Below are 16,999 nucleotides of genomic sequence, written 5' to 3'. Positions count from 1 at the left end.
TTATTGCCAAAATTTAATTTTTTTTTTTTGCTTTGTCTACATGATCTAAAATCATACACTGAAAAACCATTTATTGACTGGTGTCGCTACTCTCCCTTATTCTCACCTGTACTTTTCTAATGCTGCACAGGAAGAATATTCATTTGCAGGTGGTGGAATTACAGTATACATTTTAGAGCTGCTATAACAGCTACTTCACTGATATCCAAAATGAGAGGCTCCCTGGGGGGTGGAGAGAAAAGTACACAAACAAATCAGAACTGATTTTCCCATTTCTGTCTGGAGTTATTCTTTAAGGGTGCCTGCTACCCTAATGCACAAATGTATCACATACAAACTAATCACTAAAGACTAATCCACTACATAACTCTGAGTGAATCACATTTTGCATTCCAAAAAGAATATTTCTCTTTATACTATAACATAAGAGAATAGCAAACAGAAGCTATGACTATCTCAATCAAGTTATATTACCCAGTTGCAGTTGCTAATGTGTTTGCTGTAGGGCAGTACAATGTATTTTTATTTAATTTATTTATTTATTTAATAAGGGGGCGCCTCTGCAATGCTTGGAATGCGAATCTTGCAGAATTTTGACTCTGGTGTCCACATCCATAAAATATCATGACTTGGCTATTCAAGAATCTATAATTGCCTTCTTTCAACATAGATTACCAATGGTGCCAACATCTAGTCAACTGGGTTGCTGCATTCTGATGCATTTTAGTCAACCATGTAAAGCGTTTCTATGCTTACAGTAATTCTTTCCATACAATCAATATTATTATCTTGAACTCTAGAGAGAAGATGTAAAAAACTAAGCCTAAGTTACCTCTTATTTCAGGGTCCAGGTTTGGAAAATGAAGGCTAGCTGTCTAATGAACACAGCTACAGTGTATTGATCTATTTTGTCATTAGTTGGTTGTCATAATTTCACTATCACAAATCTCTGCATCAGTTAGGTGAATAAAAAAAAACTACCTAAACTAAGTACTAAAACAACCAAGAAACAGATTACCCTATTAACATGCACTATTCCATTTTGTTATGTGAAGCTAAATTAGTCAAATCCAATAGAGACACTGCGACAAAGCTGGATGTTTTCTTGTGCAGAATGATGAATATGTTACACACTGTTAAATACCACAAATGTATATGTTGTCACAAATATCTCTGTTTTAATGACAGTTTCAGTACAAATCATAACAAGAGCACCTACATGGTCACTTACATTTAAAGGGATAAAAGTCCATGTGTAGAATGCAACACCCCATAGTCCAATATTGTCACTTACTAAATTTCCACCAACAACTACTTCATTACTATAAGTGCAAAATACTGAAAAAATTGTCAATGCAAGCGAAAAAAAAAAAGAAAAGAAAACATTGAAAACATAAGAACAGTGGTGAATTAACCCCAAGAGCTATCAAACTAAACAATGCATTAACACTGAATGGTCACACAATTCATCAATAAAGTGCACAAAACAATATATGATTTTGTTTAACCATTGACAAAATTCTTGCCTGAATGTTATAAAGACACTTCACAGCATTCCCAGAGCATTCCAAAAGGCAAAACAGATGGAAACAGCTAATTTGGTCCAGTAACACTGTTATGTTAAAACTCTAGGAAGAGTTTTACTGAAAAACCTGTACAGTACATTGGCTTGCTGGAATGATCTCAAAGTAGAACTACATATACAGGTCCATGGCTAGTAGGGGTTAGGATTCTGTATATTCAGGAAAATTTCACATTTTAGACAATTTATGAAATAATGTGAGAGAACATTGAGTTCAGTCGGTTGCATGACATTTATTTTACAACAAATATAAAAAAGCAAAGATTAAATAATAGCTAGATGCCTACATATGGATTTCAGCTATAGATTATGTGTTGGTTAAACACCACTTACATGTTGGATTGAAACTGGGCATAAGATGTCAGTTAAATGGGGCGTGCCCATGCACTATCCTCACAATATGCATGCTCACACATTATACAGATGACTATGTCACTGTAGTGGCCTGAACTTGAATACTGAGGTTCTAATAGCATACAATAATACTGATACATAACACCGATAAAGAAGCACCTCTAATCCTGCCAAACAGAAATTACACCTATGACTACTCATAGGGCCAAAACACTACTAAGAAGCCTGAACAGTCCATGCATGGTTTAGAACTTAGAGCCATAAGCATATTATTGTACATGCTTTCTGTACAACGATCCCTTTGACGTTTACCTGAAGGTAAAAGTAGTTTTTGAAACTCAAAACTAAAAAGTATAAAAAGCTTTCTCTTAAAAACATAGGAAACAATGCAAAATGTTTTATGCAAAACACATATAAAGTGGTTAAAAAAGGAAACAAACATCTTTATTTAACAGTTAATTTTCTTTTTCTAAGAAACCAGTCACCTTATGACAATTTAGGAAAGACTATTAGGGTGCTCCATATTATATGACATTGTCACACAGACCACTGTGAAGATGCCAAGTGCTGGTCAATCAAGGTTATGTAGATAGGTGGCATTTAACCTATCTTTAGGAAAAGCACTTCATTTTCATTTTACAATGGAAGGGAGGCTGTTAGTTGAAACAACAAAGAACTGAAATGTTACAAAGATGTGGGAGGTTAGTTTTATGTGTAAGCATTAAGTCGCTCTTTAGAGCGGGTTGAGTGGATATCATGCAGTTCCTGTTCTTCCTTGGATTTGATGTCTTCGTATTTTTGCATTCGGCATGCATCTTTCACATAGGCCCAGTTAGCAGATAGCACCATCAGGTAGTGGACCTTCAAGACAATAAAAAACGAAAGTTGTAATAGTCATAAATAGAGTTAATGTATTTTAAAGGGGTTATAAGTAGAGATGAGCGAACCGGGTTCGGGTTCGAGTCGATCCGAACCCGAACGATCGGCATTTGATTAGCGGGGGCTGCTGAACTTGGATAAAGCTCTAAGGTTGTCTGGAAAACATGGATATAGCCAATGACTATATCCATGTTCTCCACATCGCTTTAGGGCTTTATTCAAGTTCAGCAGCCACCGCTAATCAAATGCTGATAGTTTGGGTTCGGATTGACTCGAGCATGCTCAAGGTTCGCTCATCTCTAGTTATAAGGTGTTAGGAAATTTTTCATATAATACTGCCCTGCTGGCAGGGGCGGGCTGGGCCGGGGGGCAGGAGGGCATGTGCCCCCCGGGCCGGTCTTCCCCACCAATGAGTGGGCCGCGACCCGCGGCCGACTCTCTGCAGCAGTTGAGACTGAAAGAATAGAGCGGCCGGCCGCCGCGCTATTCCCTCAGTCTCTTCCGGGCCGCCTGATCCCCCCAGGAGCCGCAGACGTGCTGTACGCAGGCACGTCTGCAGGCACCTACATCAGGTCCCCAGCGGTGACGTCACTTCCCTGACGCGCCGCTGAGGACCTGATAGGAAAGGGAGAGGAGAGGAGCCGCCGCGCTGCAGCAGCAGGGAGAAGCTGCTGCACACTGAAGATCCGGCCCGAGGAGAGGTGAGTTGTTTTTCTTTTTTTTTAAACCCATTAACATGTGGCCACACCGGGGGGGGGGGTGGGGGGGCGATTCTATATGGGATGATGCGCAGGGGGGCTATTCTATATTGGGGGGATGCACAGGGGGGCTATTCTATGAAGGGGGATGCGCAGGGGGGCTATTCTATGAGGGGGGATGCACAGGGGGGCTATTCTATGAAGGGGGGGTGCACAAGGGGGCTATTCTATATGGGAGGATGCGCAGGGGGGCTATTCAATATTGGGGGGATGCACAGGGGGGCTATTCTATGAAGGTGGATGCGCAGGGGGGCTATTCTATATGAGGGGGTGCATGGGGGGCTATTCTATGAGGGGGGATGCACGGGGGGATATTCTATTAGGGGGATGCACAGGGGGGCTATTCTATATGGGGGGATGCACAGGGGGATATTCTATTAGGGGGATGCACAGGGGGGCTATTCTATGAGGGGGGATGCACAGGGGGATATTCTATTAGGGGGATGCACAGGGGGGCTATTCTATGAGGGGGGATGCACAGGGGGATATTCTATTAGGGGGGATGCACAGGGGGAGCTATTCTATAAGGGGGGGTGCACAGGGGGGCTATTCTATAAAGGAGAATGCACAGGGGGGGTATTCTATAAGGGGGGGTGCACAGGGGGGCTATTCTATGAGGGGGGGATGCACAGGGTCTATTCTATGAGGGGGGGATGCACAGGGGGAGCTATTCTATAAGGGGGGGTGCACAGGGGGGCTATTCTATGAGGGGGGATGCACAGGGGGGGCTATTCTATGAAGGGGGATGCACAGGGGGCTATTCTATGAGGGGGGGATGCACAGGGGGAGCTATTCTATAAGGGGGGGATGCACAGGGGGCTATTCTATGAGGGGGGATGCACAGGGGGATATTCTATTAGGGGGATGCACAGGGGGGCTATTCTATGAGGGGGGATGCACAGGGGGATATTCTATTAGGGGGATGCACAGGGGGGCTATTCTATGAGGGGGGATGCACAGGGGGATATTCTATGAGGGGGGATGCACAGGGGGAGCTATTCTATAAGGGGGGGTGCACAGGGGGGCTATTCTATAAAGGAGAATGCACAGGGGGGGTATTCTATAAGGGGGGGTGCACAGGGGGGCTATTCTATGAGGGGGGGATGCACAGGGTCTATTCTATGAGGGGGGGATGCACAGGGGGAGCTATTCTATAAGGGGGGGTGCACAGGGGGGCTATTCTATGAGGGGGGATGCACAGGGGGGGCTATTCTATGAAGGGGGATGCAGAGGGGGCTATTCTATGAGGGGGGGATGCACAGGGGGGCTATTCTATGAGGGGGGATGCACAGGGGGAGCTATTCTATGAGGGGGGGATGCACAGGGGGGCTATTCTATGAGGGGGGATGCACAGGGGGAGCTATTCTATGAGGGGGGATGCACAGGGGGAGCTATTATATGAGGGGGGATGCACAGGGGGGCTATTCTATGAGGGGGGGATGCACAGGGGGGCTATTCTATGAGGGGGGTGCACAAGGGGGCTATTCTATATGGGAGGATGCGCAGGGGGGCTATTCTATATTGGGGGGATGCACAGGGGGGCTATTCTATGAAGGTGGATGCGCAGGGGGGCTATTCTATATGAGGGGGTGCATGGGGGGCTATTCTATGAGGGGGGATGCACGGGGGGATATTCTATTAGGGGGGATGCACAGGGGGAGCTATTCTATAAGGGGGGGTGCACAGGGGGGCTATTCTATATGGGAGGATGCGCAGGGGGGCTATTCTATATTGGGGGGATGCACAGGGGGGCTATTCTATGAAGGGGGATGCGCAGGGGGGCTATTCTATGAGGGGGGATGCACAGGGGGGCTATTCTATATTGGGGGGATGCACAGGGGGGCTATTCTATGAAGGTGGATGCGCAGGGGGGCTATTCTATATGAGGGGGTGCATGGGGGGCTATTCTATGAGGGGGGATGCACGGGGGGATATTCTATTAGGGGGGATGCACAGGGGGAGCTATTCTATAAGGGGGGGTGCACAGGGGGGCTATTCTATGAGGGGGGATGCACAGGGGGATATTCTGTTAGGGGGATGCACAGGGGGGCTATTCTATGAGGGGGGATGCACAGGGGGCTATTCTATGAAGGGGGATGCACAGGGGGAGCTATTCTATATGGGGGGGTGCACAGGGGGGCTATTCTATGAGGGGGGATGCACAGGGGGCTATTCTATGAGGGGGGATGCACAGGGGGAGCTATTCTATATGGGGGGATGCACAGGGGGAGCTATTCTATGAGGGGGGATGCACAGGGGGAGCTATTCTATATGGGGGGATGCACAGGGGGGCTATTCTATGAGGGGGGGATGCACAGGGGGCTATTCTATGAGGGGGTGCACAGGGGGCTATTCTATATGAGAGGATGCACAGGGGGGCTATTCTATATTGGGGGGATGCACAGGGGGGCTATTCTATGAGGGGGGATGCACAGGGGGAGCTATTCTATAAGGGGGATGCACAGGGGGAGCTATTCTATAAAGGAGAACGCACAGGGGGGCTATTCTATGAAGGGGGATGCACAGGGGGCTATTCTACGAGGGGGGTTGCACAAGGGGGCTATTCTAAATGGGGAGATGCACGGGGGGGGGGGCTATTCTAAATGGGGAGATGCACAGGGGGGGGGCTATTCTAAATGGGGGGATGCACAGGGGGGGGCTATCCTATATGGGGGATGCACAGGTGGGCTTTTCTTTATGGAGAGATGTGCAGCGGGGGGGGGGGGGGGCTATTCTATATGGAGAGATGTGCAGCGGGGGGCTATTCTATATGGAGGGATGTATTGATGAGGATGTTGCTGGAGCAAGAAGCCTAAAATGTCTGTCTGACAGATCCCGTGGAGAGGAGTCATGGCCAGAGAAGCCTTCATGATGGCCGGAGACGGATGGAGAAGAAAAGGAAAAGTGGACGTCTCTTCATGCAGAGAAGACGCCTACTGTGAGTCACTGAATGTAACTGCACTATAATAACTTATAAGGTCTTATAACTTATCAGGGGTGTCAAACTATGTCCCTCCAGATGTTGCAAAACTACAATTCCCGTCATGGTTTATCTGTCCAGTCATGATGGGATTTGTAGTGTTGTAACAACTGGAGGGACAGAGTTTGACAACTGTGTTCTATTGTCAGTGTTCTTATACCGGAGATAGATAGGAGATAGATAGGAGAGAGATGATAGATAGATAGATAGATAGATAGATAGATAGATAGATAGGAGATAGATAGATAGGAGATAGATAGATAGATAGATAGATAGATAGATAGATAGATAGATAGATAGGAGATAGATAGATAGATAGATAGATAGATAGATAGATAGATAGGAGATAGATAGGAGAGAGATGACAGATAGATAGATAGATAGATAGATAGATAGATAGATAGATAGATAGATAGATAGATAGATAGATAGATAGGAGATAGATAGATAGGCGATAGATAGATAGATAGATAGATAGATAGATAGATAGATAGATAGATAGGAGATAGGAGATAGATAGGTGGGAGATAGATAGGAGATAGATAGATAGATAGATAGATAGATAGATAGATAGATAGATAGATAGGAGATAGATAGGTAGATAGATAGGAGACAGATAGATAGATAGATAGATAGATAGATAGATAGATAATAGATAGATAGATAGATAGATAGATAGATAGATAGGAGATAGATAGATAGATAGATAGATAGATAATGGATAGATAGATAGATAGATAGATAGATAGATAGGAGATAGATAGATAGATAGGAGATAGATAGATAGATAGATAGATAGATAGATAGATAGATAGGAGATAGATAGATAGATAGATAGATAGATAGATAGATAGATAGATAGATAGATAGGAGATAGGAGATAGATAGATAGATAGGAGATAGATAGGAGATAGATAGATAGATAGATAGATAGATAGATAGATAGATAGATAGGAGATAGATAGATAGATAATAGATAGGAGATAGATAGATAGGAGATAGATAGGAGATAGATAGATAGATAGATAGATAGATAGATAGATAGATAGATAGGAGATAGATAGATAGATAGATAGATAGATAGATAGATAGATAGATAGGAGATAGATAGATAGATAGATAGGAGATAGATAGATAGATAGGAGATAGATAGATAGATAATAGATAGATGATAGAGATAGATAGATAGATAGATAGATAGATAGATAGATAGATAGATAGATAGATAGATAATAGATAGATTGGAGATAGATAGAAGATAGATAGATAGATAGATAGATAGATAGATAGATAGATAGATAGATAGATAGGAGATAGATAGGTGGGAGATAGATAGGAGATAGATAGGAGATAGATAGATAGATAGATAGATAGATAGATAGATAGATAGATAGATAGATAGATAGATAGATAGATAGATAGATAGATAGATAGATAGATAGATAGATAGATAGATAGATAGATAATGGATAGATAGATAGATAGATAGATAGATAGATAGGAGATAGATAGATAGGCGATAGATAGATAGATAGATAGATAGATAGGAGATAGGAGATAGATAGGTGGGAGATAGATAGGAGATAGATAGATAGATAGATAGATAGATAGATAGATAGATAGATAGGAGATAGATAGGTAGATAGATAGGAGATAGATAGATAGATAGATAGATAGATAGATAGATAGGAGATAGATAGATAGATAGATAGATAGATAGATAGATAATAGATAGATAGATAGATAGATAGATAGGAGATAGATAGATAGATAGATAATGGATAGATAGATAGATAGATAGATAGATAGATAGATAGATAGATAGATAGGAGATAGATAGATAGATAGGAGATAGATAGATAGATAGATAGATAGATAGATAGATAGATAGGAGATAGATAGATAGGAGATAGATAGATTGATAGGAGATAGATAGATAGATAGATAGATAGATAGATAGATAGATAGATAGGAGATAGATAGATAGATAGATAATAGATAGATAGATAGGAGATAGATAGATAGGAGATAGATAGATAGGAGATAGATAGATAGATAGGAGATAGATAGGAGATAGATAGGAGATAGATAGATAGATAGATAGATAGATAGATAGATAGATAATAGATAGATAGATAGATAGGAGATAGATAGATAGATAGATAGATAGATAGATAGATAGATAGATAATAGATAGATAGATAATAGATAGATAGATAGATAGATATCCAGTAGGAAATAGCTATCTAGCAGTTCATTATGTATCTTTGATTACACATGAGATCACAACCAGCAGACACATTTTAATAATGAGAACCTTCTATGGGGATGATCCTGGTATTTGTACAGTGGATGTTAGTTAGTAATGGCGGTGGTGGTGAAGGGGTTGTGATATTTGTTTCTTTTATACTGGTATTATTGGTCTGGGTATACTGGATCTCAGTTATGGTGTGGTGGTATTAGTTAGTATGGGGTGGTAATGGTTGTGGTCACAGTGACAATATATGTTTCTTATATACTGGTGTATTGGATTTGGTCAGTAACGGTATATTTCTTCTATCCCCTATTAGTTCTGTTCTGGGGTCACATCCACACACTGAGCCCCCACAGAACTCTGTATACTGATCTCTCACAAAGCCTCCAGTATACAATACACCAGGAATCCTCCAAGTACAACAGCTGCAAACACTACAACTCCCAGCATTTACTTACAGTCTGCAGCCCTCAGGATATGCTGGGAGTTGTAGTACATCCTCTGATAACAGCTGGTGCTGCAGAGATTCAGGGCTGATGGTTTTAACATGATAAGAGAACCAAAAGGGCATTACAGCACTGATAACAGGGTCACCGGGTACACAGCATGATACCTTAAGGGTGCATTCACACAGACAGATTTAGCTGACAGATTTTTGAAGCCAAAGCCAGGAATGGAGTTGAAAAGAGGAGAAATCTCAGTTTTTCCTTTATTACCTGTTCTCTGCCTATAGTCTGTTCCTGGCTTTGGCTTCAAACATCGGTCAGATAAATCTCTCTGTTTAAAGGCATCCTAAGGTACTATGCTGTGCACCTGGAGCTAGGTTCCCTTTAATCCAATAGATGTATATCACAAGGGCTTTTCGTGGCTGGGAACACTGGCCACAATACTATAATTCTGTGGCGCATGTGTAATCTTCCTTTCCCGCACTTATTTGGGGAGGGTAATACCAGGTAAGGGCCAGGGTGGTGGATGGGCCGCTAGCCTGCCAGTCAAGGGCCAGTGCCGTGTGCTTGCCCCCCAGGCTAAAATCTGCCAGCCAGCCCCTGCCTGCTGGGAAACATAATAAACATCTTATGCTTACCTGTCCATGCTCTTTCAATATCCTGTTGTGTAGTCTCCGGTGTCTCCCTATAATTGCAGTCACCACCACTTCAGAGACAAACTCGTCTCGGGAGTGACGGGAAAATTACAGGCCGCGGCAATGTCCCATCTCAAGCAATGATTGGCCGAGCGGGCTGTCACTCCAGAGACGAGTTAGTCTCAGAAGTATTGGCAGCTGCAGTCAGGTGGGTACACCAGAGATGCCACAAAAGGGTACTAGGAGAGAAAAAAAGAGGTAAGCATATGATGTTTAGTATGTTTTCCAGCAAGGCAGCATTAGCCAAAAACGTCCTAATGCCGGATAACCCCTTTAAACAAAGAAGAATGTTTGGAAGCCAGGGGTGATTCAAGTTGTATGCAATAGATTTAGTTTTTTATTTCACAAAACTGAGCATTACATTTTTTATGCATTAAATTATGCATTAAAGCAGGTATCCATGGATATGACCAAGCCAAGTCGGTTCAGTGTACAAACCCCATTTATAAAGAGGCTCCTGCACAGAACTGACCCAGCATGGTCATATCCATGGATATCTGAGCTCTTGGCTTCAGAATTGATTTCACGCCGATCGTGACGCTTTAAGTACAGGTATTATTGTATAAAAGGCCATTTTGATTATTGTTCATGTCATAAATATATTTTGCCAACTGTATAATATATTGTAGTAGGTATTTGTTAGAATACTATATTATATATTCCAAACAAATGTTTTTTTTTTTTGTATTTTTGTAACTGCTTTGCTACAATAAATGCATTGTAAGTGATTTCCCATCTCAACAAATTTAAAAGATTTACTTATTTCCTATTGAGTATGGGTTAAAAGCGGGTCAGGTAATCTTACGACCCCCCGCAAGGACAAATATCCTATTTACATATATATATATATATATATATATATATATATATATATATATAATTTACATCTAGGTAAGAGGGATTGTTCTTTGTTAAAAAATAAAATAAGATACAAAATAGTGCAATAGTGCAAATAGTAATCAGAAGTTTTAAGAAATCAATATTGTATTGCTCTGGCTAGACTGTCCATTGTGCTCGAAGCTATACTGGATGTCATTCTATCATGTTATCAGTCACTTGTTTGCATTATTTAAGTAGACATGAAATGGTGTAAGTCTGTGCAATGCATTCAAAGCTGTCTGTTATTTTTATAGGAATCAGATACAACCTCTGGCTACATTACCATAGAAACACAATGGGTAGGCACTCTTTGTAGGAGAGATGCTGCAGAGTAAACTCTAACTGATTAGTCATACTGCTTGCAGAAACCATAAAAAAAAAAAAAAAAAAAAAAAAAATTGTGGCATAAATATCAATAAATGCGCATTGTTTTCATGACGCTTATCTATTCAATTGGATCAACATATGATTTGTCAAGGTTTTACAGTTACCTACAGTTATCAATTTTATTATTCAATTTACCTTACATTTATAACTACTGTCATTCAATTAAAACTCTTGGCAAATGCCTGTACTTAAAGGGAATCTGTAGTCATTTTCATGCTGCCCGAGCCGTGTGTCATTGGGGAGTCCCTGGCAGCTTTCCTGCACGTACCAGTCTTGGGTATAGGGAAGATTTATCAATTAAGGGCAGGGAGAAACTTCCAGGGATCGCCCTGATGACTCGGGCAGCCTGAAAGTGATAACAGGTTTCCTTTAAAGAGAAAATCACATGTACAAAATAGGGTTCATTTATAAAAATGTTTGTTGCCCATCACAATCACAGCATAGCTTTCATTTTTATACTAGTAGCTGTGCTATGGTAGGCTGTAATGATAGTTTTGTTGCCCATAGTTATTCTGAGTAGGGATGGTCCGAACCTCTGAGCCATGGGAAATTAAGCTAACTCAGTTGCTAGTGAAACATACAGTAATAGCATCACTATGGCACTATCATAATGTGCTCGGCTGCCCTTTCGTGACGTTCTTTAGATGGCATCAGTCAGGAGTTCGCATGTTCTCACTGTGTTTGTTTCAGCTTTCGTCAAGCTCCAAAAACACATATTAATAGTAGAAATATTTTTTTTTTATTTAGTTCTTAGTAACACTAGATCAACAGCTTACCATAGCGATAACTGCAGCTCCAGCTCCAGCCAAGGCAACAATGAAAAGATGAAAAGTCATGTTCAGCTGTGAAAGAGAACAAAAAACAAAATAGGAACAAATCTGGACAAAATCCGTTTCTATTTACATGCCCCTAAAATGTAACAGATAGAATTTTGTCAGTTTTCACAAGAGCATTTTAAAAGACAGTCCTGGCCGAACCACGAGTTTCAGAAACTTTGTTAGCCCAGGATGTCCATAATGCATATGCAAAAATATTTACGTAACAAGCTCCAGGACTTACAGTGAATGTTCAACCTTGAACACCATTGTGTGTACTAAATAGGTTCTGCCATGCTATTTAGGTTTAAAATACATATAGTGGACATTTATTGTACTGACACAGTTTTAAGGGGCCTGCAGTGACAGAAGAACCAAATGATGAAATACAGGATTTCTGCAGCTACCACTAGGTGGAGCTTAGGAAAATATAGCATACAGCTTTATTATTGAGTACAATGTATCAATAAACAGAATGTAAAAGCCTCATTTAATTCTACAGGATCTTTGGTGCTTTGTATAAAAAAGAAAATGATCCCTTACGGCTCTTCAGTCAATAAAGGACCTAAAATACAATAAAGGACCTAAAATACAATAAAGGACCTAAAAACAATATGGTGTTATAAGGCATGTATGTACTTTATACATGGACATTTTAAAAGATATCTATTAGGAACTAAGCCAGTGGCATGCACTATGAGTATATTTTGAAATCGGTTCAATTCAATCGTTTCAAAGGGTCGGTTTAATAGGTTCACTTATCACTAAATAGGATGATCCTTTATGGCATGGGTCTCCAAACTGTGGCCCCCCAGCTGTTGTAAAACCACAATTCCCATCATGCCCGGACAGCTAAAGCTTTGGATTTGGCTGTGCAGGCATGATGGGGAATGTAGTACTGAAACAGCTGGAGGGACGTAGTTTGAAGACCCATGCTTTATTGACATCTATGAAATATTTATTTATAAAGTTTCTTTGTCTTACAAGGGGTACAGACCCACAAGTGTTTGTTTTTAACATTTTTCTCTTTTGATTGGTTGCTCTCCAAACAAAAAAATGAATGTTAGAAACACAACAATAACGTAGAGTATGAGACCAGCCTAAATCTTAAACCTGGTTGATGTTTGATTGATTGATCTCTTATAGGTCATGTCCAGCACTATGATGAATCCAAGCTTTACTTTAGTAAGCCAGCGTTTGCATACAGTGCCTTTGGTTTTATTAATGTTCGCTATGTAAATTGTACATGTAATCGTTAATTCCATTTCTAGTGGCAAGATCGGGTATCCATGGAGACAACCACACCGAGTTGGTACTGTGTACAACCCCATTCTGATACAATTGGGGTTGTGCATTACCAACCTGGAGAGTCGTCCCCATGGATACCCAAACTTCCAGCAGCAAATGGATTGCACATCCAGACTATACGACACATACACTTTTTAAATACAGTACATGTGTGTAGGCTTGTATAACTCACATCAGTAGATTCACACATCCTCAGGAAGGCTTCAGATGGGGTACACAATTTCCTTTCTTCACTAATGGTAGCAATACCTAAAAAATAGTAAATATTGAAAAATGGCTTGATTATCAGTTATTATATATATATATTCATATATTATATGGATCTTATAGTATTAAAAAATATTACAAAAAAAGGCATAAAAAGTTTGAATACTATTAAAGTGGCAAAAGAAGATGTTTCACGAGATAAGCCCCTTTACATTGGATTATTTATAAGGTGCAGGTATATTCTCACCTATAAAACAAACCAGTATAAGCAGAAAAGTCAATGTAAAAGATACATGTTGCTATTAATTGAGCCCTTTTGATCATTCAGAACTGGAAAAAAACTTACATAGTGGTATTTGACAGTTCCTTAGACTCAACAGATAGTAGTAAGTTATCCTGGTGTATCTGACTGCTCAAGAGGACCTTCATGGGTACGATTCATAGTTTGCATTTCTTATGGGCAGTTTAGCTGCTTCCACTTCATTACCTTAGGCCATGTTCACACAACATAAGTTGTGTATTAATCATGGCCGTTGTTGCCGATGTGCAACAACGGACGTGATTAATACACCACTTACGTGCACTGCAGTTAGAGGGAATTATGGCTGGAGTGTATACACATAGTATACATTCTGGCCAGCATCGCTAGCAGCCGTACAAAAATCTGACATGTCAGTTTTGTGCGGCCGCTGTTCATTGAATATTGGCCACACAAGCCTTACAGGTCACACGGCCGCACTTTCCATTGTGTTCAATGGTTAATTGGGATGCAGGCGCACACAGATGTGCCCGCATTCTAATTCAGCACAAATTAGGATCATCCTACCGGTACTGAAGTACCTCGGGTCACAGAACAGCTGGTGTTTCACGTTTTGTGAACATGGCCTTATGGTGTATCCAACTGTCTGAGTGAAGCAGTGGGTCAGCATGCACTCCATTCATTCACTATGGAGCCATTTGAGAAAGTCGAGTACAGCATTTCGATATCTCTGTAGCTAATTAAAGAATGAATGGAGCCACTGGGTGACCCTGCTTACCCACCATTTCATTCAGTCGGAAATGTCAGGTCCCCATTCTCTGTGGATAAGGGGTACATTTTTAGCATTGGAATATCCCTTTAAAGGTTGCCTAACTCAACAGGGTAAACTTGGTAGCGTACACCATTAAAATAAAATCTTCAGGGCATGTCCAGTGAACCTCCCCTAAAAATCTTTTCCTCTGGTAGGTCAAACAATCTTCATCCCCACTGGCATTGCTAGCACAGAGCACTGGGGGATGTTCTCCATTGTCTGATGCCCACATCTCCAAGAGCCAGCAATCTCTACCTCTAGACTGACACTGGCACCCTCAGAGGATGTCGATGTTCTTATTTCATTACAAATCACACTTCCATATCAAGAGGACCCATTCTTTTGACAGTTCTCTTTGAAAGCAGAGTACCGTCAGATGGCAAAATACATAAAGCATTCCTTATTCCACAATGATGCCTTTGACAATTATAATGCTTTCTACCATGCCCTGCTGTGATATATACTGTGGTGCAACGTGCCTCACTATAAAAATATATCTCTTACAAGTATGTGTAATCATCTGTTAGTAATAAAAGCCATCTATATCTGAAATGAACAAAAGGAGTTATAATAACGTTCAGAGGAACTCCTGACCTTAAAACTAAATCAGCAAAGACAACTGCAGTCAACACTAGAGGAAAGAAATATGGCTCTGCCCTTATCATAAGACAATGGAATGAAGCGCCAGAAAAGAAAAGGCGCGTACATGTCCTGGATTGTGGAAGAAGTATGGAATGAAAGTAGTGGGAACTATTATCTGTTGTTATGAATGCTGTTTAGGTACAAGTCAGAATTCCTGATGATTGAACACCTTACTAAATAATTAAATGATGAATTTATTTAGGAGTTTTCAGATTGTGGATATTGAGATATTCCATTGAATAAAGTAATTTAATAGGAACTGGTTTCATTCCTAAAGATTAGTTTTGTGGCCTTATGACCAGAAGCTGGATGAGGTATTTGGTTGCCTCACTCAAATTCCTTTAATCCAGTAGGTTTGGCAAATATGATAATCTGACAGGTGATTCTATTTTAGACTTTACAAATTAAGGAAATATGACCAGACCCGTTGTTACTGTTAAAGGTTTAGGGGTAATATTATATTTTAGACTTTGATGATGAAATGTTATTTCATTAGGCTATGTACACACACACAAACACACACGCAGACACGCAGACACACACACAAACACACACACACCTGTTTTACATCCCCCGGTATATCCAAAATTGGCAGTTTTTTACATTTGAGTTCTATTGAACATAACTGTAAAATGGCTATTTGGGCAGATTGTAATTGTTATGGCCATAAATTAAGCGTTGGGCAAGGCTGTATTCATGCACTTACTACAGCACTTAATTTGGACTGTAAATTACCCAAAATACAGAACACAGAGATTTTGCTTTCCCACAAAACAAAAAAAAAAAAAACTGTTTAAAGTTTCTGCCAATAATCAATGAATGATTTTTAAAGAGACTCTGTCAGTAGGTTTATGTTGTCCCATGTAAAGCTAGCTTAAAGTAGTTACAGACAAGCTGAACTGAATGATGTCTCACTTACATTGTTCTGTGCAGCTGATTCAGAGATATTCTCCTGAATAATATGGACAATAAGTAGCCCTCTCCATTATGTGCATGAGCCCAGTAGTCCTGGATATTCATGAGAAGCAGAAAACTCCGCCCACCAGCTGTTGATTGGCAGTTATCTATGCTGTGTATTAACAGTCAACTGTCAATCAGTTGCTGGAGGGTGGGGGGAGTGGTAAGGCAAGAATGCTATTCTTCTGTATATTAGGAGAACGGTTGAACAGAATGATGTAAGTAATACTCTGATCTGTTAAGCATTTCTGTCACTAGTTTATGCTGCCCTCATTTAAGGCGGAATAAACCTAGTGACAGATTCCCTTTAAGCTGTAAAATACATCCCAAAATCGGTAGTATTCACATAGTGTTATGGCAGGGGCGGACCTAGACTGCAGAGGGCCCCTGTGCAAAAAATGTGCTTGGGCCCCCAATAACCTAATTGTACTGCTACCCATCTGCTTTTAGGGTGCCTTCACACTTACCGTATTGCAGTAGAAAATCCGCTGCAGATCCGCAGCAGATTTAACTAAATGAATGAACACAGCATTAAATACGCACTGTCAAATCCGCTGCGGATTTGTAAGTGCGGATTTAGTGCTGTGTTCATTCATTTAGTTAAATCCGCTGCGGATTTGTTGCGTATCTGCTGCGTATACGGTGTGTGGGTTTGTACCCTAAGTCAGTATTTCTCTTCAGTCAAAGAAAGCAATTCAGACACTGAATAAACAACAAAAAATGGTGTCTGAAGGCAGAGCCATAAAAGTTTCCAAAAAAGAAGATTATGAAATGGGTCCCTTATGG

General features: G+C 40.9%; 1 protein-coding gene across 2 annotated transcripts in view; it reads right to left on the bottom strand.

Annotated features, from left to right (window-relative positions):
- Positions 1 to 1,795: 1,795 nt before the first annotated feature.
- GPM6A (glycoprotein M6A) overlaps positions 1,796 to 16,999 on the bottom strand; it is a 224,098-nt gene continuing 208,894 nt past the window's right edge. For both annotated transcript variants that reach the window (XM_069977799.1, XM_069977798.1), the window contains exons 5-7: positions 13,510 to 13,586; positions 11,991 to 12,056; positions 1,796 to 2,797 (exon numbers count right to left, since the gene is read on the bottom strand). In XM_069977799.1, the coding sequence (XP_069833900.1) occupies positions 2,645 to 2,797; positions 11,991 to 12,056; positions 13,510 to 13,586 (296 nt within the window). In that variant the 3' untranslated portion in view covers positions 1,796 to 2,644. The remainder of the gene's footprint in view (positions 2,798 to 11,990; positions 12,057 to 13,509; positions 13,587 to 16,999) is intronic.

This window comes from Dendropsophus ebraccatus, chromosome 7 (assembly GCF_027789765.1).
Source record: "Dendropsophus ebraccatus isolate aDenEbr1 chromosome 7, aDenEbr1.pat, whole genome shotgun sequence".
NCBI classification, from domain to species: domain Eukaryota; kingdom Metazoa; phylum Chordata; class Amphibia; order Anura; family Hylidae; genus Dendropsophus; species Dendropsophus ebraccatus.
This window is presented reverse-complemented; position numbering and strand designations above follow the sequence as displayed.